The following is a 22,852-nucleotide window of genomic DNA, read 5'->3' as shown; positions in this document are numbered from 1 at the left end:
TGTAAAATATGGAGGACGACGAGTTGGCGTTTCTGATATCATCTACAAGAATTTGAAAAGAAGACAAAGCCTTGGTGAAGTTCTTTTGCTTGATATTGATGAATTCCGGACCTCTTCTGTAAGTCGCTACAATACAAATAAACGCTTATTAAGTCAACTAATTGTGCTTCTATAAAATAGGTCTGCCCAAATTGCAAACAAATGAACCTTAGAAATCATAGAGCTGAAGGCAAATCTTTCTTTAATTTATTGATCTGCAACGATTGTAATATATTCTGGAACAGAGATGTCCTTGCTGCAAAAAATATGATGTTCATCGCATGTCAAATCTGGGCTGGTATGGACCGACCAACAATTTTTACACGTCAAAATCGACAACGCGCCACATAGAACGTGGTTGTCTTGCGTCTTTGGACAAAAAACTTAAAGATTACTCCAGGTAAGTGAGTATATAAATACATGACCAATAGAGAGTTGATATATACTAACACCTAATATGCCCTATTTTTGCATCTGTGTCCTGTTTTTCTATTGCTGTCCCATTTTCGCACCTGTGTCCTATATTCCATTTTGTGTCCCATTTTTGTAATCGTGTACCAATCTTAATTTGGAAATGATCAAAATTCCTTTTTATTGACCCAATCTAGTTTCGTCGACTGTAGTTCTACTTGCCTATATACTCAATGTATTATGTATTGTTTATTCAATATAAAGTCTATCCTCTATAGCAAGGCTCTGAAAAAGCAAACATATCAAACTGAGTACCAAGCTCGTATATTAATTTAGGATTGCCCCACTTGAGATTGAGAAAGTCGAATTATCAAGTTGAAATGTCACTGATATACATTAATGAGCTTGGATTCACCATTGGCAGTCGATAGTTTCTATCTCTGAAAGGAAATCTTCAAGAGTCAATAGTATGGTCGCTTTAATTCAGCTTAACCTTGAATGTGTGGTGATGTACCGAGTTATCAAAAGCAGATACATAATATGGATCAAGAAAACAAGATGTAACGTCCCACTAAACCTTGAGCACCTCAGACACACACAATTGAAACCAACACAACACACTGCAAGAGTCACAAGCAAACATGTTTTAAAATTCTTTTTCTTTTCTTTCTGTGCATATCACTTTGTAACGCATAGGCAGACAGAACAAGCATGGATCATTTGGTAGCCTCAGATAGTAACAAGACTATCTTTTGCGTTGAATGCAATGACCAAGAAGTAAACATCTATTCCTCGTTTTCTTTGTAGCATTTACTAACGGCGTTGATGAAAGGCTTCTGTTTTTTGCGAGCAATGCGATGAGGATTTCTGTGAAGTTTGCCATGGTAGAATACCTGTGGAAGAAATGTAGAATGCAATTGATCAGCTGACATGTTTGATGAAATGTAGGTATGCTCCATCGCACGGGCACTCGTAAACTTCACACTGCAAAGCAATTGAACCCGACACACGCTAGAGGCAGCGAGAATTCGGCAGGCAATGCAAACGCAGCAGCAGCCTCCAATGGAGCCGAAAAGGTGAATATAGGCATTACAGCATTTGCTCGGCATTTGGCTCAATCGCATTGGATATAGAATGAGAACGGGAAGGAGGATACCATTATGAAACAAGCATTGATGGAAATGGATGGCACCATCATCAACAGCAGTGGCCCTACTTTTGGTGATTACATGACAAAGAGGTAATGTTCCTAGCAGCTGGAACGACCACAACTATAGGAGATTGATGTGATTTTGTTGTAGATCAAAAACAGTGCCATTACGACTGGATGCTGAGGAGAGACAATTTTTGAGATTGTAAGAATCACGGCAGAGATCACAAAATTAGAAAAGCAACTGACAGCTTTGACATTAGACTCGATGCTGCATTGAATGTGTCCGAATACACTGACAAGATCGACATCATCTCATACTCCAACAAAGCAAAGAGAATTGTGGGACAAATCAAAGATCTATGTTGCATTATTTCAGGGCTGCTTGTTGCTGGAGACTACAAAACTGGAGCACAGCTGTTTGCAAAGAGCAGTATTCGAGACAATGAAGAGATTTTCCAGCGCATTTTCGAAGTTGGTAGACGGTAAGCCCAATGGAGAGAAACGGTGGTAATATGAAACTAATATATTCCCATAGTCATAAGATTATGAATCCTGAAAAGATGAGATCCAACTATGGTAAACTGATGTACATGTTGATGGATTCAGTGATTCCAGAGGTAGAGGATTATTTGGGATTTTCGTGTGTGATTCCTATCAAGACAGTGTATGATTTCCTCAAGAGCCGTGAAAGCGTGGATGTACTGCATGATGATAATATTGTATTGGCAACAAGAGAGATTTCCTCTGAAATGAAGACTCGTGAGCAAATTGATGCTGAAGTGCAACGAAAGCAGTACGCCATTCAAGCCATCTGCGAAAAGCATGCCAATGACAGCATCAGCAAGGAAGAGATTGAGCGCTGTCTACTCTCCATGTCTGATAACAATGCCTTTTTAAAGGCAAACAGGTGAGCTACTCTTAACTGATGTGTGTCCACCAGACTAATGCAATGCAATTGGCAGAGATCCTTGCGACAAAATGCTCAAATACCTATCGAAATACTTTACACCCGCCAAGCACGATCATGGTTATTCGTTGGCTATCTCAGCAGGCAGACATGGCCATCGTTTAACCCATTCTCATTCCACTCAATACACCTACGTGCATCAATCAGTGACTCTATGGCGCGAGATTATGAATGAAATGTTTTTGCTTTGGAGCATGGCCGATGAAGATTTGATTTCACCGAGCGCTTATCGATTGACCAACACAGGTCAGGGCCTTCAGCGTATTCAGCCTTGTCCTAACGTCTCTCGTGTAATTCACAAGATCTTGAATCGTGCTCATAAAAAGTGCGGGTCTTGGGTTGGCAGCAGTGTTGTTCATTTGGGAGACAAGAACGTACCAAATTCTTTCATGTTTATTGACAAGGTATGTGCATGCAATCGCGATTTATAATCCTAGATTTATTAAGGTTTGTCTTTACAGTACAACCAAGTGTCCCGTATCTTGACACCTATTGTAAGCACATTGGATAAACTAGAGGCACTTAAGAATGACCCTGAAGTGGCAGCCTATGTGACAAACGAGTTTGGAGGCATTGAACAGTGTAGAAAAGACATTTTATGTAGGTTATATGCGATTAAATAGCCTGCTAAAAATCAGGCAACTAATTTATTTGATATAGACGATTTCTTCAGACATGGCTTTGATGGCTCTGGTGGAGATAATTACTTTGACGCTGGTAGTTGTATAGATGGTCGACTTACATCAGCATGGAACTGTAAAGTTTAAATTTTAAAGAGAAAGCTAAGGTTGCGAGTGTTCTAACCTTTTATTTTTAAACTCTAAGGGTGCTCAAATATTGAGAAGAAAAAGTTCTTTCCAATCTTTCTAATGACGGTAAGTGCTTATTTGGTAAAAGGGGCTTCTTGTTTGAGAAAAAGGAGCCAAATGCCTCATTGCATGAAAATTTAACCTATTTCACTAGGGTTTTGTTGGATTTGATGGAACTGAATGGTAGAATAACAAAGCGATCGCAATAGAATGGAAGATATAAGATAATGAAATAAATGGCACCTTCTTTTCATCTGATGGCTAAGAATCTCTGGGCCATTTCCAGTAAGGAAAACTGCTACATGCTAGCTGGAATATTCCAATCGAAGAAGTGTACGCACTCCATGAGATGTGTAAAATAATAAGATGGAACATGTCGATCACTACATGGTTGCAATGACAATATGCTACACGTATGATTCCAACAACTCGGCACACTAATCAATGTCTACACATGCTCTGTCTATGTTTCTCCTTACACAGTTTCTTTCTCAAGGCCTGTGTGATGTCTATAAGTAATAGGTATAATAATGTAAAAAATGCGGATGCTGTTGTATGGGAGTGCCTCGATGGCTGCATTGCATCTCTGCTGCATTATTAGTAGCTATGCATTTTTTTTCCTTCAAAACATGAGATAGGCTTTTCTGATTCACAGAGATCATCAATTGACTTTGAGGTTGAACAACTCCTTTTCTCTGGCTTCCCTTTTTATAAGCTATCATCGATTTATTTCAATTAAATAATGAGACCAGCATCTATTCATCTGCTAGTGATGTACAGTAAGGAGACATATGCACAATCTACGCAAAAAAAAAGAGAGTGAAAGACAGAAGAAGGGAGGGATTGCTAAATGACAACCCTTGCGTGTGCGTGTGCGTGTGTGTGTGTACAGACAGATATATTTTAATTTCAATCAAGCGAAGCAATATACCTTTGGTACAAACAAACAAACAGTTCAATCGTGTGGTTATATAATGAAGTTGATCAATAAAGATTCTCACCATGATTTAGATAATTAAGCCTTCTTTTTTTTTCAGATTATGTAGAAACGGCATGGATTTCCAGGGCTAAAAAGAACCCTTTTTGCATGGTGTATAAGTGACGAATATTATGTAAAAAGCTAGAGTGTATAGCTGTCTCTGCAAATACTAAATAGACTGTTACATACACAAGACAGGATGTATGCTCTCCTTTAATTTTCAGGCGTATAACAACAACAGTCTATTATTATACATGTATGAAATGCCTTTATTCGTTTCAGAGGGCTACCCTTTTCGCTTTACCTTTACTCTGGGTCCACATTTAGCTAGAAGGTTTGTCAAAGAGTTTACTTTTTTTAGGTGTCTAAAGCCTCCTCCTTTTAATTATGATTTACCCCTATTGAGAAGAGAGTGTAGCGCAAGTATGTTTATCATTATATTTAGTATGTTCTGGCATTGGTACTCTGTATATATCTTGCAAGATATTTTTCATGTATCATTTGCTGTATCTACATAGCCATCTCAGTTCGTAGATAAATATGGCCTCTGACCCCCGCCCCCACATCATGTTGCGAAATGCGTTCAATAGACCCAAGAAAGGGGACAACATTGTTTATATAGTCAGCTTCTAGAAGAATCAACAAAACTAACATGAAATACTGCAAAATAATAGCCATGTACGGTTCATGCAATACCCCAAGAATACACACATAAACACACTCGCTGGTACCCCCTTTTCCCCCGTTCTCACCCTTTATTTTTTGCTTTTTGACCAAGACCAGACATTTCGTAAGTTATCCAATGTATATATACACAGAGAAAGTAGACTGAAATATGTATCAAGTTTTAAGCATTGCGTATAGACGATAGCAAATGTCCATGCCAAACAGAATGCTTGTAATGAAGAGTAGATGCCCCTTTTAGTATGTCTGCTTTTCCTCTAAATGTGTGTGTGTCTCTTCCACTCCCTTTGATCCCCTCCCCCTTCTAAAGTGATTTATATATATAAAGATTGTTTTTTAATGTATCACATAAAATAACCCTTTTTTTTATTATTTGCCCACCATTGTATATAAATACAATCAATTTTTTTGTACATTACTCAATAAATACATTAACAGTGTCTGTGTAATCTGTGTGCTTGTGTGTGTGCCTGTGTATTACTGTACATGTATGTGTTTGTGGCAAAAAAAAAATAAATGTATAAACATGGACATAAATTACAAATTAACGCTAATCACATTAATCATTCAAAAAGAAAAATAAAAATAACCAGAGAGATCAACAAAATACAAGGTAAATTCGCTCAAATGTCATGTATAAAAAGCTCTCGCATATTCATTTCTCTGCAACAGACATCAAGATGCTTAATGAAATGTCCTCTTCAAGCGAGCTATTTAAATTAAATTATTTTGATAGCCAAGGATGGAATCATCATCAACAACACATGAATACAACTGCAACTATTCGAAATCCAATTAGTTACAATCTTGAAGAGGATCGCAGCAGGCACCATCTCCGTCACTTTAGTGCAAATGACAGACGTATCCGAAATTCTACATATTCACCATCTTCTTCAACTGCTTCCTCTTCCTCTTCTTCCTTTTCAACATCCACTTTTACATATCAACATTTACCATCCTCTGCTGCTGCTCCAATGTCGACTTGTTCCTCCTCTCACTTGGTGTTACCATCACCGACTTTTAATGCAAACACATCATCATCATCTACACCCAATCCCAGCATGGAACTTGACAAGCAAGCATCAAATCCAAGGTATAATTTATTACAGTCATTGGTGGCAATCCTATCAAACGAGGCATGAGGAGAGTGATATAATCTATTCAAAATAGTAGAGAAAGTAGGGGCATTTGGCTATCTATGAAGGAAGAAAAAGCGGGCAAGAGTGTAGGAGCAAAAAAAAAAAAAAAAAAAAAAAAAAAGAAGAGGGGGTGAAATAGATAGATCAATGGGAGTGCGGGAGCGAGGGGATGCCTACCTGGGCAGGAGAAGCCGAGGGGATGCAGAAGCACGCTTACATCTCTTGGTGATTTATTCATACGGAAAGAGTGGGAGAGGAGTAACTGTGGTGGGGTGTCTGATTACAAGTAAAAGGATTGTCATCTAAATTTAGAGCTATATAACTTCATTCATCTAACACATATTACCTTTTTTTCACATATTAACAGGAGACTTCGCTTTGAAATTGTGCTTGAAGGTAAGATAGACTTGGTAGCTGTTTGGTATACATGTTGACTGACTAGATTTCATTAGCTGCAACTGCTGTGACACAGAAGGCTGAAGAATCTGCAATTACATATTTGAATCGTGGTCAAGTCTACGGTATTCAGCTCAATGACAAAAGAGGCCAAGACCAAATAATTACAAGCACGCTGTCTATTGCGTTTCATTCTTCATCTCATCGTCGCATTGCTGAGAGCTACTGGAAGTTCTGGATTGGCCAACAAAAGCAAAGCGAGGCTCGTGCTATTGACATTGGTACGCACCTAAATCAGCAAAATACAAGCAGGCGGTACTAACACCGCTTTTATTAAACAGATGCAAGTCAATGTACGGGTATCACTAATTTGAGCTTTCCAAGCTTTGATAAGATCACATTTGACTGGAACGGCAAATATGGTGCAAAGATCTATGTTCGTTTCAAATGTCTCTCTACCGATTTCTCACGCATCAAAGGCGTCAAGGGTATACCCCTCAGAACTCAAATGGAAACCCACGTTGATGCCGATTTGGCTACTGGCGTGCCTGAATTAGATGAAGTCTGCTTTTGTAAAGTCAAGCTATTCAGGGACAAAGGTGCTGAGCGAAAGAACAAGGATGACGCAAAGCAAATTTCAAAGCAGTTGGAGAAAGTCTACGGTAGGTGAAACAGCACACTACAACTGAACTCGTACTGATTTGACTCTATTACAGGCAAAGCAAATGAGCAATCATTGCCCTTGATGTACAATGTATCTTTGCCTTATTCTATCTTTGGTGAAGTCCCTACATCTTCTACACTAGATACATTTGAACATGCTGCAGATGACTCTACTTTCACCATGCAACTGAACAAGGTAGCAAGATATCATACCCGTGTCATGACAGCACCCAATCCAGTATTTCATCGTGGCACGTCTACGAGCTGCTGCAAAGAATCATCGCCTCTAGCAACTGTCAAGGTGGAAGACACTCCTGACATCCCCTCTCCTCCCGTAGTACCAAGCTCTGTTGATGCTATAACTAATGTACTGTCTTCTTCTTCCCCTTTACATAGCACCCTTACACCAAATGATTGTAATACAAGTAGTGCATTTGCAGCCAAAACAGAGGAAAACTACGATTTCTACAACTACTTGACACAACAACAACAAGCACTGGCCACGCTACCCAGCATTGATACCAATAACCTCTCACTGGATACCATTTCTCTTTCATCTCAACAAAATCTACTAGACGCCAGCTTCGAAGATCTAGGGACTACTCCATTTGATGAAGATTTACCTCCTTTAAGTGCAGATACATTATATACACCAAACACTATGCAAGCGACGCCTATCGACTATCAGGATCAGCATCATGCAATGACGACATTTGAGAAATCATTCTATACTCACAACAACCTCATACTAACACCTGGTTTAATTGTGGATACTCCTTCATCACACAGCGCCTTTATCTATCATCAACCACATATAAACAACGCGGCACAAAACACTCCTTCATTAACATCTGCTGCAGCAGCGGCACCAGCTATAAAAACATCTGCTTCAGTAAACTTAGCTTCTATATACGATGTATTTACACCAGAGGAAATACAACAGCCCCATCAATCTTGCTCAATTACACCTACACACGATGATTATCATGATGGTTCCACAACTCCACAAGAAGTTAATGCTTTACAACAGCGAGATTATTTTTGCGCTATGGAAACAACATCTTCCAATATTTCCCTGTTACAGCAGCAATTACAGCTTCATAATGAGAACGCCAGCAATATCATCCTGAATAGCAATGCATTATCCAGCATGCTGTTGCTGTCATCACCACCAGCACCCCTACCACCAAGCCAACAAGAGTTACAAACCAATGGTGGTGTGATGAAAAAAAAATCCACCTCCTCCATCAAAAAACAACAAGAAACTGCAGATTACACCAGTGACTCCAGTAATGCCAGCGGCGGTAGTCATCAGTCCTCATCTAAAAAGCGTCGTTATTACGCGTCTTGTCCTATCTAAATTCATAAATTTTATATACGAATGTAAATAATAATTAAAAGCTATCCTAAAGTAAATATTCTGTAGATCAAGTAATTAGAGACTATAAATAGAACCCTTTTAAGTGAGAAACCTATACCGCTTAAGCTTTTTTTTCATGGTATCAGACATGCTACATGCTATACGGTTAGGGCTTGACCTTGCAGCTGCTAAAATCGGTTGAATTGCCCGCTGTACATCGTAGAGCATGCCTTGAATCTTGCGAGCATAAAGTCTGACATCCGCCACCCATCATCATTTCTAATATATTTACCAGCAGAAAACTATATATATATATAAACGTCGGATTGACCGATCAGAGATCAGAGATATAAACAAAAGTTAAAGCATTGAGTACCTTACAAGACTCGAAAAAACCACCGGCGAAGCTGGCATTGGGGAGGAGGAGGAGGAGGAGGAGGGGGGGGGGTTGGTTGGGAGAGAGAGACTTGGTTCCTCCACCAAGAATATAACGCATCTAATTCAATATTTGGTAACGTTGACCTATAAGGGAGTTTTATCGTAGCAAAGCGAAGGTGCAAAACCATAGCATTCAAGCAACCAATTCAGCTTTTCATTTCTATTATTACTAAGCCTACCAACAACATAACGCATCAAAATTTGCATGAATTGGCTTTGCCAAAATCAATATGTCCCCCCTCTCCTCCTCCTCCTCCTCCTCCCCAATGCCAGCTTCGCCGGTGGTTTTTTCGAGTCTTGTAAGGTACTCAATGCTTTAACTTTTGTTTATATCTCTGATCTCTGATCGGTCAATCCGACGTTTATATATATATATATAGTTTTCTGCTGGTAAATATATTAGAAATGATGATGGGTGGCGGATGTCAGACTTTATGCTCGCAAGATTCAAGGCATGCGCCACAATGTAGAATGGAGATTCAATTAAATTTTGGCAGACATTATCAATGGGCATGTCTATCGTAGAGGTAATTAATGCTTCTCAAAGCTCATAAGGATGTCATTGCGAGCTGAAAGAATTTTAACTTTATCTGAATACTCTAATTTTTAGATAATAAGCACTGTTGATATCTGATAGATTACAAGTTGCTCTTCCAAAGGCGAATTATAATATGGAACGCTCATTCGAGATCGCTTGCGATTTTTGAGTGTCAATCTTACTACTTACATACTAAAAGAATAGCAGCAAACAATGCGGCAACATTAGGGTTTTACCTCTTGTATCTTGCCAGCTTAGGCCCTTCAGTATTCGAGAGCTCCAAAACGATTGAATGATGCATCTTGTACCATCACTAGGACTGAATGTCTCTGTGACTATTTGTCTGTGTTATCATTGTATAAAGTTGATTGTGCTGCAGTTGCTTTTATTTTTATTCTTTCTACCATTTTGACACTCGCAGCAACCTGAACAACATGCCTCCTAATATGCAGAAAAGAATTTTGAACGAAATTGCAGATGTCAATGACGACAATACAGCCCCTTTACACGTTTATGTTCCAGATGATGGCAATATATGTAAGCATCCCAGCTCGTATTCTAATTTAGTCGAAGCTAACAAGGCATCACCTTTGTAGACAATCTCCTTGGCTCCATTGTAGGGCCTCGTGATACCCCATATCAAGGTAAGAAGGTGGCCCATCAGTAAGAAGAGGCATTGCTTGACCATGATTTTACATAGACGGAATTTTCCTGTTAGAAATCAAATTGCACGTAAATATTTGCTATTATGCAATATCAATCAAATGCTGATCAAATCACATAGGAAAACCATCCTTTCGCTCCACCAAGCATCAAATTTATTACCAAAGTATATCACCCTAATGTCAGCTCTCAGACAGTAAGTAGTAATAGATTTGGATGATGGACTTGGATAGTAATGGGTTCATGCGTATGCTGTTTAGGGTGCCATTTGTCTGGTAAGCCAAAAAAAAAAATGGACATACACATAAATGTCAGGGCCACCTCTAATTATGCTTCGTAGGATGTGTTGAAGAGCAACTGGTCTCCTGCCATGACTTTGCGAATCACACTGATGTCGATTCAAGCTTTATTAGACGCTCCCGATGCTAGCTCACCACAGGATTTTCAGGTGGCCAAGGTGTATACATCTGATAAACAAGCTTTCATTGAGGAGGCCAAGTTATGGACACGAACCTACGCTGATATTCCTCTAGATACCTACGTTCATTCGCTGTATGATTAAGTTGATTGGGGTAGCATTTTTATTATTATTATTTGATAACATGGATATTTGAATATAGGGAGTGAAAGAAATATAGGCGAGCACGATTGGATCTGATCTCTTTCTATAATTTATTCAATAAATGATGACAGATCCCTTGATCTGACAATTTTAGCTGACTATTTCTTGCATGGAGCGTTCCTGAATTGCTACTATCTCATTCTGAGGCATGTTGGAAGATACATATGGACAATTCACAGGAATTGAAAGGGATCTTAATCGAATGGTGTAACAAAGTCGAGGTGATTCGCATGCATATCGCATGGATTAATGTTCACTATAATTTTACTGCGGGGACATTTGACATTTCTTGAAAAGGCAATAGAGAACGTAATGCAGTGGAATAATGTATTAAGAGGGTGTTAACTATCATTTTTTGCCTTGTAGTAATAATCAACAACATGTTTGTATCAAACGTATCCTACCAAGGTGGCACTTACTCAGAGTTTAGACCTAGCTCTTCTGATGAAATTTACTCTTTAATTGATAATGGACTCTTTTCCCCAGTTATAACATTTATTTGATTTAGTTACTATTTATCGTCGTCAATCACATCTTCGCAGTATTCCTGTAATATTATCTTGATCTCCCTGAGGTTTTACTTGCTGAAATGAGCTCTTAACCGTACAGATTGCTCAAATGATTCTGAATGGGCAAGGGCAGAAAATGCAGGGTTTCGCGCTTTCTTATCAAGAAAATCGACGACAAAGCGAGCATATTGACTTGGTTGCTGTTGTATCTCTGAATCGCTCGAATAATATGTAGACGTTGGTTCTGTTTACGATGAGGCGGGTTCTCGGTGGCTGTATGTGTGTCGATTATGTGTGAGCCCAGTACATGTTCCTTGGAATCCTCTTTGTTCTCTAATGTGCTATAGCACAAGGAACAGCCAAACTCAATGCTTGTCTCGATTGCTGTGGTCTTTAGCGTTCCGCGTTTCAATGTGATGATGGTGTTGTTTGTAGATATGACGTCTGGTTTTCTGATAAGATGAGTATGTTTTATCGCAGAATGAACGCTCTTTTTTCGCCAAGATAACAGATGGTGTAGTCATTTTAATTGATAGAGCGTAAGAAAGCAAAATTACTGTCAATGCGTCTCGTTTTATCTCCTTTTTTTGCATGATTTTTTGTCATTATGAACACTTGATCATCTGAACAGTGGCCATCCAAGAAAGATCCTTTTGAAATTGATAATTTAGTATGAATTGGATCAAGTCATATTTATCCATTTATTCTAGCGCTTTTCTTTGATGACTTGCGAGAACGAAATAAGAGAAGATTTCATCGTTTCAAATGCGATACACCAGACCTTTTGCACTGTAGTTGTCATAAATATACTACCTATTTCAAAGAGCTATAGCTGTAAAGTAACAAAGCGTAGGTATTATGAATTGACAATTCCCTAGTCATGTTCTTTGATTTGCGATTTGCTTTCGAAGAGTGATTCCACAGAAGATGTCTCCCTCTACTTGAAACTCAGTGATTTCCCAAACAATGAATGGAAACACGCTACAATTATCTTACGTCTCTTTTTTCCCAGCTTTTGTAACTTCAAACTATGAGCGACAACGCTTCTGTCATGAATGTAGATGGAGCTTCCGTTTCAGAAGCCATTTTATCAGCCAACGAGACAAGAGATATTGTCTTACCAAATCAGAATGAGCACGTCGCTCATATCGCTGTCGACGTAGGTGCTTGTTGGACAACAAAAGGCATGCTTTATGCTCATTGATATGCTTGGATAGATTGGCGGTTCACTGGCCAAGATTGTATATTTTACATCCTCAGCAGATAGAGAAGGTGGTAGACTTCACTTCAAAAAGATAGAAACCGAGAAAATAGACGAATGCATCGACTTTATTGCTGATCTTGTTGCTGACGCTCGTTTATTAAGACCTGAAAACACAAACTATGTACTCAAGGCAACAGGAGGTGGTGCTTACTTGTTCTTTGATAAACTGCAAGAAAGACTGCCGGGTGTCATTATCCAAAAGGAAGATGAAATGGAGTGTCTCATTACTGGTAAGCAGTGCTGTTTATGCGGCGAAAAGGGTCATTAGTAATAGCAGACCAGGGCTCAACTTTTTCATTACCGAGATTCCATACGAAGTATTCACCTACAACGAACAAGAGACAGATCCAATGAGATTTGAAGAGAAAACAAGAGACATTTACCCTTACATGGTATGATTTACAACTCTACACGGGTGGACTTTTTGAATTAATGCATGGAATTGTGTAGCTGGTAAACATTGGATCAGGTGTGAGGTAACATAAACTGTGCTTGTGGGGAAACGTGTCGCATTTGATTGAACAGCAATGCTTGATAGTATACTCAAGGTGACAGGACCTGATGAATTCTCTCGTATCAGTGGTACATCTGTAAGTGCAATTGGAGTTGCCATGGAAAACCAACTAATTGTTTAGCTGGGAGGCGGTACTCTTTGGGGCCTCATGTCGTTGCTAACAAAAGCAACGTCCTTTGATGGTAAGTAGAGCACAGCATGATGGTGCAGCCCATATCTTATTCTACTGTATATACTGTAGAAATGCTAGAGATTTCAAAGGACGGAGACAACAAAAATGTGGACCTGTTAGTGGGAGACATCTATGGTACAGATTACACTAAATTAGGGCTCAAAGCGACCAAGATTGCTTCCAGTTTTGGCAAAGTATTCAAAAAGGGCGTACAGCACTCTCAAGATGATTTCCGTGCCTGCGATATTGCAAAGAGTTTGTTGTTTATGGTCAGTAACAACATTGGACAAATTGCTTACCTAAATGCCAAACAACACAACCTGAAACGCATTTATTTTGGGGGCTGCTTTATTCGTGGACATCCTATTACCATGAACACACTGTCATATGCCATCAATTTCTGGTCTAATGGAGATATGAAGGCGCTATTTCTTCGACATGAGGGGCATTTAGGAGCGACTGGAGCCTTCCTCAAGCACTCTGTCATTCGCAGAGCCAGACACTCGTTCTCGTTTTCCGAAAACAACTTTATACCTCAAATGAATCCAGATCCCAAGAACGTGTATGGCGTGTTAGAGGACACCAATGTAGAATTACGCTCAGATAAATAATAAACCACACTCTTTGTTGTATACATTGGCAATGAAGATCACTGAAGAATCAAGAGGGCGGAGATCATTGGTGCATTCAGGCAATGCCCGTAGCAACTTTTGGGATGAATAAATCTCTTGTCTCGGCTAAAGGGGCATTTCTTTTTTTTTTTTTTTTTTTTCTTCTTCTTTCTATTTTCTTTGTCTTGGCCTTAATAAACAACAATCATCATGTCATTCAACGATCTAGAGCAAGGTTTTGGCGTATCCAGCTCAGCAAGAACCAGAGTGCAGCAGTCAGGTAGGTCTCTCAAGGGAGATATAGTACTTTGAAGATACTGATATTTGGCAGAGGGCACTGATAGCGACTACAAGTCTTTGACGCAGCGAGTATCTCAACAAGTGTTTCACATCAACGGAAATATCACAAGCATCGAGAGATTGGTTGGATTCCTGGGCACATCCAGAGATACACCAGACATTAGAAACAAATTGTAGGTATCCCATATCCAACCGTCATCATCATGATTGTATGATGCCAACCTTCTGGCTTAGACATGACGTAACAGAGGGTACAAGAGACCTGATCAAGGAAACGACATCCAACATCAAATCGTTGACTCAATATACGACATCTGATCCCAAAAAGACAGTGAGTGTTTCATGGTGTCCATGTAAAATTTGCGTTTCAACTGACAATATGCTAGCGCCAACGCAAGCTGGAACAGCAAAAACTATCCAAAGACTTTCAAAAAGTATTAGCCGAATTTCAAAAGATCCAAAGAGAATCGGTCTCAAAGCAACGAGAATACGTAGACAAGAAGAAGGCAACGACAGCTGCACTGCAATCACAAGTAGACGATGAAGAAGGGGATCAAGTACAGCAACAAGAACAGCAGCAGCTACTGCAGGCTGATGATGCTCAAAGACGCATCCAAATTGAAGCTTTGGACAATGAAATTGAGTACAACGAGACCCTAATTTCTGAGCGTGAGGGAGAGATCCAGGGCATCGAACAAGGTATCACTGAACTGAACGAAATTTTCCGTGATCTTGGTATGCTTGTGAATGAGCAAGACAGTGGTATTCGTAAGTAGTGGTATTTTGTGTATTTGTGTGTGCGTGTTTATGCTTGTAGATGAGGGTGTATTCATTTGTGTTTGTGCTTTTTTGATAGAGAGCATCTATGGAAACGTTTTGAATATATCTCAAAATACAAAGCAAGCTGCAGATGAATTAACAACCGCAAATCGCCATCAAAAGAGAGCCCGAAAGAACATGTGCTGCTTTATGCTCATTATCACCATCGTTGGCTGTGTTTTGGCTTTGATTATTGTCGTTGCTAAATAAGATAAAATACCCCTAATCACATATGTAATCTATTTGTCATCTACCGTGTTGAAAAAACAGCATCCTTTTCCTGGAAGAGGAATTCAATAAATGCCATGTGTAATTTCATCTGTCCTAGATACACAGCAGCATCAGCTGGGCTTGTCAAAATGTCACTAAATGCAACAGTCGAGCGAATCAAGCTGGGCGAGAAGACAATGGCCAGATTGTGCACAGTCATCTTGTTGCAGTCAGAGTGTTCAGATACTTGAGCTAGAAAAGAAACAAGATAGTGCAGTAGTGCAAAATGATGTGGTTTGTCTTTGTAGTGGTCCCTTAGTTTTTGTCCCAGATCAGTAGCGTCTTCATTTTGAGAGTGCATTGCGACAAACTCGCTAGGTATCAGTGGCCAAGGGAGACAAGCCAAGAACATCTTGAGTAATGAGGCTGTCGTATGAACATCCAGGTGCTCAATGTGCATGTCATGATCTACATTTGAAAGCTAGCTGAGGATGGCTTTACAATATGCTCTACACGGAACATTTCTTACCTTGATCTAAATCGTCTCTTGCTTTGCTGAGGTCAGCATTGGAAGGACTCTTCCTGAAAATGCCTTCTCGTTGTAGGCCAATTGAACGCACCTGCTCGACAAGTCTTTGAACAACAGTCGGTATATACACATCATTCTGATTAGAAATGTCGATCCCTTCCACCTTGGCGAGATCCTCTAGACCTCTGCTAAATACAAAACGCCCTGCTGGTCCTTCTCTTTTTTGATTTGCTTGGTAATGGCGATGGTGATTGTTTCAATGATTCACCTGTTGCGATTGGTCGTAATAGTAGTGGTGATGATACGCAAACAGTGAGTGGGGGGCAGGGCAAGTTCGTATTCCACAACTTCATGAGGTATTGCAACATGAGCGAGATCGATAATCTTGTCTAACTCATCTAATATCGCAAGATACAACACTTTATCGCCGAATTTGGGGCTGCAGATTTTGATTGTTGAGTATCTAAATGACATGGTTCAATTGTGTAGACATACCTGATAATCTTGTTGGCGAGGTTAAACACATGTTGGTATGATTTAGACATATGTAATACGTAAAGCGCTTTTAGATTCTTTTTGAAACTGTGGTCCAGCTGTCTGTACGCTTTCAGTAGCCAAATCCATGATGGTCTGTAATGAGCAGGCGACGAGAAGAATATTACGGCATAATCGTCTTCCACATAGCTTTCTCTGTCATTGTGGATTAGCACAAGGAAACAATTGACGTGTATGGTTACACTTACAGCTTTCCTTTTAAATAACTAAGAGATGAATTATATTCATTATTAGCTTACAATAGAGCGACCATAGACATATATACATTTATATTTACGTGAGCAAAAAAAAGTCATAGTTAAACTCATTGGGATTTGGTAAATGGCAGGCACTGAAAACGATCGTTTTTCTTCCAAAATGATCATTCCCTTCAAAAGCTATTAGTCATCATACTATCTTGGTTCAAGATCAGTTACATACCTCCGTCATAGAGCAAATGCATTGCCTCGACTTTCTTATTGTGAGCATTGTAGTCGGAGGCTGAGTGATGCGAGTGATCGAATTTGTGTTTGACAGGCTTGGGAAGTACTGATAAAGACGGCATCTGGTGTTTAAAGTGTGGAACCAGGCTTCTGTTGATGAGGTTTATATATGTTTCCAAAACTGAATGCACTGATTGTAGAGGAGATGTAAATGACAATAGCCATGTAAAGATGTTGCGAGTATCAGAAATGTCCCTAGATGGATCTTCCACTGTCAATTGATAAAACTGAGATTTCGGAACAATGGAGATCCCCTTGAAAGGCTATCTCCATGTCAACAACTAAATTTATTGCTGGTATAAGGTTATATTAAAATTTCAAGATCCGCAAAGCTTATATTACCATAAGAAAGATTATTACAAATGAACATGCTTGTCCAATTCAGTGCAAAGGGTAATCTACAAGCATTGGTATCATGTTTAGGGTCATCAATAACGGAAAATAGTCAACGTCGTAATAGGGGTTTGTCACTGTCATGAACAAATGTTTGACAACGTTGACATTTTTTCCTGGATAGCCAGGGTTACATTGGAAGCAAGTATATTACTGAAGAAACCTAACTGCGATTACATGCGAAGAGGCTAGATAAGATACATAAAGAGTACTAATCATTGATACGCATTGTAACTGATGCAATGCTATCAAAATCTGGCAGAGCTATTTTTTTTGTGGCTTTATCTACCTGCTGTGTAAATCCAGCGCACAAGAAATGTGGAAGCATTTGTAGTGCTCATTGCTCTATGCTCTCTGATGTGATTTTATTGTGGTATTAGCTGGCCAAATAATTTTTAGTCTATTTTGTTTTAAGAGAACCGAGCAAAACTCTGTGCCTCATCATCTCATCAACAAGCGCCCTACTTATATGTACTGAAGTCCCACTTTTAACCCATCACTGCCGCCTGAGAACCGTCCAGAACTACGGATTTGAGTCTTCTACGATACCCCACGTCTGTATCAATAAGAGTATCTCCTAAACGGGTACATAGCATACTGGTAATACCTTTTACTACACAAAAAATTGTAAAATGCAGCCAAATTTGGGTACATTTAAGCAGTAATTTCTGGTATTAGAAGCCATTTTAGACTGCCAGAATAGCACCAAACAGCCTCTCTCGTCTTACGGTTACTTACTGACACTTTTGCTCAACTTTTTGGGAACCAAAAAAATATGGCCAAAATTCGACCAAAAAGCATGAGGGATGCCTCATGGTTTTCATCGAAAATCAAACGATCGCGTTTTTCACCTTGATAATGAAGACTTTTACTATGGTATATATTGAATCAAAATGTTTCTATCGATCCAAAGCAATCTCTGAAATCATCTTTGTGGGACGTTGATATGTAAAATTTCGGCATTTTGGCCAGAAACCTCTTTTCATATTTTCGTAAATTATTCAATAAGTTTATTCAAAACATCTATATTACTTGGTACCATTGGATGCGCCTTGGAAAGCACTCCAGGAAAGCATAAGGGCGTATGAGGTGAATATCACATTTTGCGTAGTCGAATCTTGTAAAATAAATTAATTGAGTCGAATGTAATCAAGCTTTGGCCAATCCTCAACACAAGTCAAGCGGGAATTGAAAGTAATTTTTGTCGGCTGGCAACTGCAATGCTTTGCTGATAGTGAGTAGTCAATCTGTTGAAGGCTCATAAAAAGGGCAGTGCTCTGACTGGATGCTTTTCTTTTGTAATACACTTTACATGACGGGTTCTTTGTTGTGAGGAATGTGGTGGATAGCCGAGCCATTTGTGGTATTCGGAATTTACAGCGCACATACTGTTTCCCGCAAAATTACATACATCCCATATAACCACATCATATCCCAAGGTCTCGCTATTCGGCAAGATATATCCTGCAATAGCGAGCTATTGTGTCTCAAAAAAGAAAATCTACAGCACATTTAGATAGCTTAAAGCTATCTACATGGTGATGGGATTTCCATTTGATGTTATATCAGCTTGAAATAGCTTGTTGTCAGCCGAACAATCTGATCAAATGAAAATCAAACAAATGTCGACGCCATTTTCATGTGTCAATTTGAGATAAAATCATCTACTAAAAGCACAATCTTGAAACTAGAAAGTATGTGTGTAAACAAAAAAAAAAAAAAAGTAGAATGGTTTCACGAAATGCCGTACATCTATGCGACTTCAAAGACAAGATCAAATTTGCTGCTGCCACATCCCTGAATAAATTGGCAGTAAAAAAAAAAAAAAAAAAAAAAAAAAAAAAAAAAAAAAAAAAAAGCCCTTGAGCATGCGTACAGAGACTGCAGTGTATACGTAAACGACATGCGCTTAACTGTTTCTTGTGCGCCTGTTTCCGGAAGCAATTCGTCTTTTGTTTGTTTTTATCCATTTTCATCATAATAGCTAAAATGGTAAATCCGGCTTTTTGTTGTTATTGTAAAAAGGATGTTACGATAGGTAATAGTCTCTCGCTCGCTTGCACTCCTTTCTTGATGGTTCTATGGTAGCTAGTGATAGGCGGTTATCAGTATGAATATAATAGTAACTTCTGGGTCAACCCTATATCACTGCAATCCCATGGAGCATCCATGTATTTGTTTGCGTTCAATTTCAAAACAACATGTTTCAGCAACAAACCCTATTGTTTGATACGGATCCAAACAACAGATACCATCTCTGATCATGGTACATTTCATACAATGTGATGCATCAGTATTGATTTTGTGAGCGAGTCTAAAGGAGATGAGTGGCACACACACACACACATATACACTCCTTTTTTCAAACCTCTAGTGTATGAAATGAGGGGGGAACAAGTACATCAAGATTGGATCTTCCGGGTCAAGCGAATACACGTGTTAATTAACATCTTACTCTAAACAAGATCATGTCAAGCCGAATCATCAACCTTTTCGTCTAAAGGAGGATATCGCTTTATTTGTTTATTTATTAAGAGACCAAGAGATGGAGGTGTCAGCCTGATTCCCTTTTCTTTTTCTTTTCCCAAATTTCTCTTGTTTTTTTCTTAATGCATAAACCAGCTATTCTATACGTGATACTTACCATTCTATGCTGCTTGAGAGCATTTCAGCTGTATCTCTCATCCACACAAGAGCTGAGATCTGTAGAGGGTCATTCATGGCTACCTACCAAAAAATTAAACTTCACTAGAGATTCCAACGCTATTGATCGTCTCAAAAATGATTCTGTTGTGCTCGGTACCGCATCAGACAACATGTTTTACTTTGTTCATGTAAAAAAAAAAAAGCGCATACCCATATAACAGTTTGAATCCATACTGATATTATTTCAAAAGGCTACAGACTTACATTTATCGAGATTCCGACCCAAGGGACACACATACCACTTTTTACATTTCATACAATCCATCTTGCCTGTTGTCAAGTAAATATGTATAGCGAGAGCCCAGCCATACAGACTAACAGCTTTTGATGATAGACCAGAGTTTGTTGTCGTTACAGGCGATTTAACGGACGCCAAAGATAAGAAGAGAATCACATCACAGCAATACATAGACGAATGGGATGTATATCAAACAGCCATCAAGGAAAAAGTAACAGTTGATTGGTACGACATGCGAGGAAATCACGATTGCTTTGATTTACCCTCCTGGCAATCACGGGTGAATTACTACCGCACACATGGTCATAGTGCTGGTCTTATTGAGCAAGGCAAAGGCGTCTATTCATGGCAAGTAAATCAACCCACAGGCAAATATCAGTTTGTTGCCATTGATGCATGGTAAGCCAGCTTTCAATGCTTTCTGCCAACATGGTCTAAACCATACTTTGTCTAGTCCCAAGCGCGGGCCATCTCGACCCTTGAATTTTTTTGGTTATCTCACATCGAAAACCATGGATCAGTTGGAGAATGCTCTGATATCAAAGCCTTATAACCATACATTTGTGGCAAGTGTTGCATAATACGCTCTTATGAAATAGGAATGGAATGCTCATGGTCTTGTGTTTCATAGTTCTCGCATTACCCTACCTCGACCATGGTGTTTGGTGTTTCAAAAAAGGGAAGAACGTTTCGAGATTTAGCAAGCCAGTACAGCATCTACTTTTGTGGTCATCTTCATAAACTGATAGCCGGTAATGTGTGGCATGTATACAAATTCAAGCGGTATCTAGTATGCTAACCACATTTGTTACTATGTACAGGTTTGGGAGATGTTCTCAAATCGTATGACCCTGTGACCAAATCACTCGAACTAGAGCTAGGTGATCTCAAAGAGCACGGACTCTATCGAATTGTCGCTGTAGACCATGATCTCATTTCATTTGTCGATGTGCAACTACCACTGGATCAAATCCCCAAAAAGGGCCCTGTGAATGCGCAAGGTCTCGTTCAGCCCATGCAAAATGGCAGCATCATTTGGCCACACCATGTTGAGCCTGCTCCTGCTATCCTGGTCACCAATCCAAAAGATGCTCGATTCTCGATCCCGTCCAAAGAACCGTTATGGCGTATCCGCCAGAGTAGCCACATTCGATTCCTTGTGTTCTCAAATGAAACAATCGATAAGCTGCAAGTAGAAATCCTTATTGACGGCAAGCTACACCTGCATGCAGCCTCCTTTGTGGGTGATACGAAGAATCCGCTTTGGGCTGCTGCTTGGGATCCCTCAGTGTTTGAAGACAGAAAGCCACATCAACTCACAGTGCGGGTAACTGCATCAGATGGAAAAGTGGGGTTATCAAGCACTGTGTTCCGTGTTGATACGCATCGCATCAAGATTGGTGGAGGGTCTGGCGAATTCATCATCAAGTCAAAAATGTCAACTGTGGTAGGGTGATTTCAGTTCGTATGTAAAACATCGCTGACAGCATTTTTATTCTAGTTGCAATGCATCACCATCTTCACCATGGCAGCCATGCTTCTCTTATTATTGATACCCAAGTTCTTTGCACCACAGTACGACACCGACATCTACAGCAAGAAGCGTATCAATAGACTGCTGTTGCGTATTCATACCATCGACCAGATTGCAGTCAAAACACCGTACCTTAAGCTTCAAAAGAGCATCTTGACCTGGTCGTACAGATTTTTGCAACTGCCACAGGATCAATCCATTGTCTGGCATGTTACATTTGTTTACATTTTAGCGCTGCTCACATTGCCCTGGTTCAGAGCCAACTTTATACCCTCTGCTGACACGAATGCAGAACGCCATGGCATTCTTTACATGTGGGGCATGGTTTTTGGTGGCGAATGGGTCCCTATCGCTGATACATGGATGTTTGCTGCCGAGCAAATCACGTTTGATGTCTTTGGCTTCTTCTTTCTCGTCACTTGGAGAGGTACTGACGCCACTGATCTGCTGTGTCGTGGTGCATCTGTCGTACACAACCAACGCTATCCTAGTGATGTTAAACCCACTGCTACACCGACTGCTGTCAAAGTCAAACATCGCCGCCAATTGAATGAAATGGCATGGTTTAAGGGAATGGAAGTCGTTTATTGGCTTTGGCGATCAAGCGAACTTGTCGCGCTGGCATCTTTTTATGGTGGCATCTGGCCAACGTTGGTTCTGAATATCAATGTCTATTGGATGCTCTTTTCAGGATACACGCTTGCATGGGGAAAGAATGGTGTCATGTGTAAGAGAAAGAAGCAAAAGAGCCGATTGTTAGTGATGGTAGAAGGCTGTGTAGCTTGCCAGCAACATGAGACCGTTCTATCTCTGGTGGAAGAAAATGAAAAGAAGGCTCCATTGAATGACGATGGCACTGTACTCAACTACAACAGCAGTGCATCTGTCAATGCTACCACGCTCACTCAAGAAGAAGAACAGCAAAAGGTGGGATTCATGAGCATCAGTAGCTCCAGTGGTAGTAGTAGCTGCAGTAGTAGTACACCTTTTGATGGTCTACCTCATGTCAAAAGTAGAAAAAGACAGTTGAAGACCTAGCTGATGTCATATGTATTTTTAAACCATATAAATCATGTATTTGCCATATCACATCCTACAAAGTGGCATAGCTTGCCGAGGAATTATAAAGAGTTTCACATTCATCAATTACAAAAT

General features: G+C 39.7%; 8 protein-coding genes across 8 annotated transcripts; 7 read left to right on the top strand and 1 right to left on the bottom strand.

Moving 5' to 3' along the window:
* Nucleotides 1-1,161: 1,161 nt before the first annotated feature.
* On the top strand, nucleotides 1,162-3,566 carry ATC70_007930 (uncharacterized protein; the record flags this gene model as incomplete). Its single annotated transcript, XM_064827186.1, has 12 exons — nucleotides 1,162-1,227; nucleotides 1,283-1,334; nucleotides 1,399-1,526; nucleotides 1,584-1,690; nucleotides 1,752-1,805; nucleotides 1,864-2,085; nucleotides 2,139-2,510; nucleotides 2,566-2,974; nucleotides 3,032-3,170; nucleotides 3,231-3,326; nucleotides 3,396-3,445; nucleotides 3,534-3,566. The coding sequence occupies 12 exons, from the start codon at nucleotides 1,162-1,164 to the stop codon at nucleotides 3,564-3,566; spliced, it is 1,728 nt and encodes a 575-aa protein (XP_064676243.1).
* Nucleotides 3,567-5,806: 2,240 nt separating this feature from the next.
* ATC70_007929 (Transmembrane 9 superfamily member) lies at nucleotides 5,807-8,600 on the top strand (the record flags this gene model as incomplete). The annotated part of the gene is made up of 5 exons (XM_064827185.1): nucleotides 5,807-6,135; nucleotides 6,549-6,577; nucleotides 6,634-6,858; nucleotides 6,919-7,239; nucleotides 7,294-8,600. 5 exons carry the CDS (start codon nucleotides 5,807-5,809, stop codon nucleotides 8,598-8,600), a joined length of 2,211 nt encoding a protein of 736 aa, XP_064676242.1.
* Nucleotides 8,601-10,010: 1,410 nt separating this feature from the next.
* Nucleotides 10,011-10,801, top strand: ATC70_007928 (uncharacterized protein; the record flags this gene model as incomplete). Its single annotated transcript, XM_064827184.1, has 6 exons — nucleotides 10,011-10,113; nucleotides 10,173-10,220; nucleotides 10,277-10,308; nucleotides 10,361-10,435; nucleotides 10,500-10,514; nucleotides 10,580-10,801. 6 exons carry the CDS (start codon nucleotides 10,011-10,013, stop codon nucleotides 10,799-10,801), a joined length of 495 nt encoding a protein of 164 aa, XP_064676241.1.
* A 1,599-nt stretch (nucleotides 10,802-12,400) lies between these two features.
* Nucleotides 12,401-13,931, top strand: ATC70_007927 (uncharacterized protein; the record flags this gene model as incomplete). The annotated part of the gene is made up of 7 exons (XM_064827183.1): nucleotides 12,401-12,529; nucleotides 12,588-12,864; nucleotides 12,917-13,026; nucleotides 13,085-13,110; nucleotides 13,173-13,224; nucleotides 13,270-13,330; nucleotides 13,390-13,931. 7 exons carry the CDS (start codon nucleotides 12,401-12,403, stop codon nucleotides 13,929-13,931), a joined length of 1,197 nt encoding a protein of 398 aa, XP_064676240.1.
* A 210-nt stretch (nucleotides 13,932-14,141) lies between these two features.
* ATC70_007926 (uncharacterized protein) lies at nucleotides 14,142-15,260 on the top strand (the record flags this gene model as incomplete). Its single annotated transcript, XM_064827182.1, has 5 exons — nucleotides 14,142-14,211; nucleotides 14,263-14,404; nucleotides 14,466-14,562; nucleotides 14,618-14,999; nucleotides 15,088-15,260. 5 exons carry the CDS (start codon nucleotides 14,142-14,144, stop codon nucleotides 15,258-15,260), a joined length of 864 nt encoding a protein of 287 aa, XP_064676239.1.
* Nucleotides 15,261-15,300: 40 nt separating this feature from the next.
* On the bottom strand, nucleotides 15,301-16,334 carry ATC70_007925 (uncharacterized protein; the record flags this gene model as incomplete). The annotated part of the gene is made up of 4 exons (XM_064827181.1): nucleotides 15,301-15,728; nucleotides 15,790-15,974; nucleotides 16,058-16,228; nucleotides 16,285-16,334. 4 exons carry the CDS (start codon nucleotides 16,332-16,334, stop codon nucleotides 15,301-15,303), a joined length of 834 nt encoding a protein of 277 aa, XP_064676238.1.
* Nucleotides 16,335-19,828: 3,494 nt separating this feature from the next.
* NIP7 (ribosome biosynthesis protein nip7) lies at nucleotides 19,829-20,744 on the top strand (the record flags this gene model as incomplete). Its single annotated transcript, XM_064827180.1, has 4 exons — nucleotides 19,829-20,053; nucleotides 20,117-20,205; nucleotides 20,260-20,562; nucleotides 20,618-20,744. 4 exons carry the CDS (start codon nucleotides 19,829-19,831, stop codon nucleotides 20,742-20,744), a joined length of 744 nt encoding a protein of 247 aa, XP_064676237.1.
* Nucleotides 20,745-20,818: 74 nt separating this feature from the next.
* Nucleotides 20,819-22,735, top strand: HOG1_2 (MAPK protein hog1; the record flags this gene model as incomplete). The annotated part of the gene is made up of 3 exons (XM_064827179.1): nucleotides 20,819-20,915; nucleotides 20,985-21,610; nucleotides 21,665-22,735. 3 exons carry the CDS (start codon nucleotides 20,819-20,821, stop codon nucleotides 22,733-22,735), a joined length of 1,794 nt encoding a protein of 597 aa, XP_064676236.1.
* Between the last annotated feature and the right edge of the window lie 117 nt (nucleotides 22,736-22,852).

This window comes from Mucor velutinosus, assembly GCF_035048745.1.
Source record: "Mucor velutinosus strain NIH1002 chromosome Unknown tig00001553, whole genome shotgun sequence".
NCBI classification, from domain to species: domain Eukaryota; kingdom Fungi; phylum Mucoromycota; class Mucoromycetes; order Mucorales; family Mucoraceae; genus Mucor; species Mucor velutinosus.
Note: the sequence above shows the minus strand (reverse complement) of the source record. Positions and strands in the feature narration are given on the sequence as shown.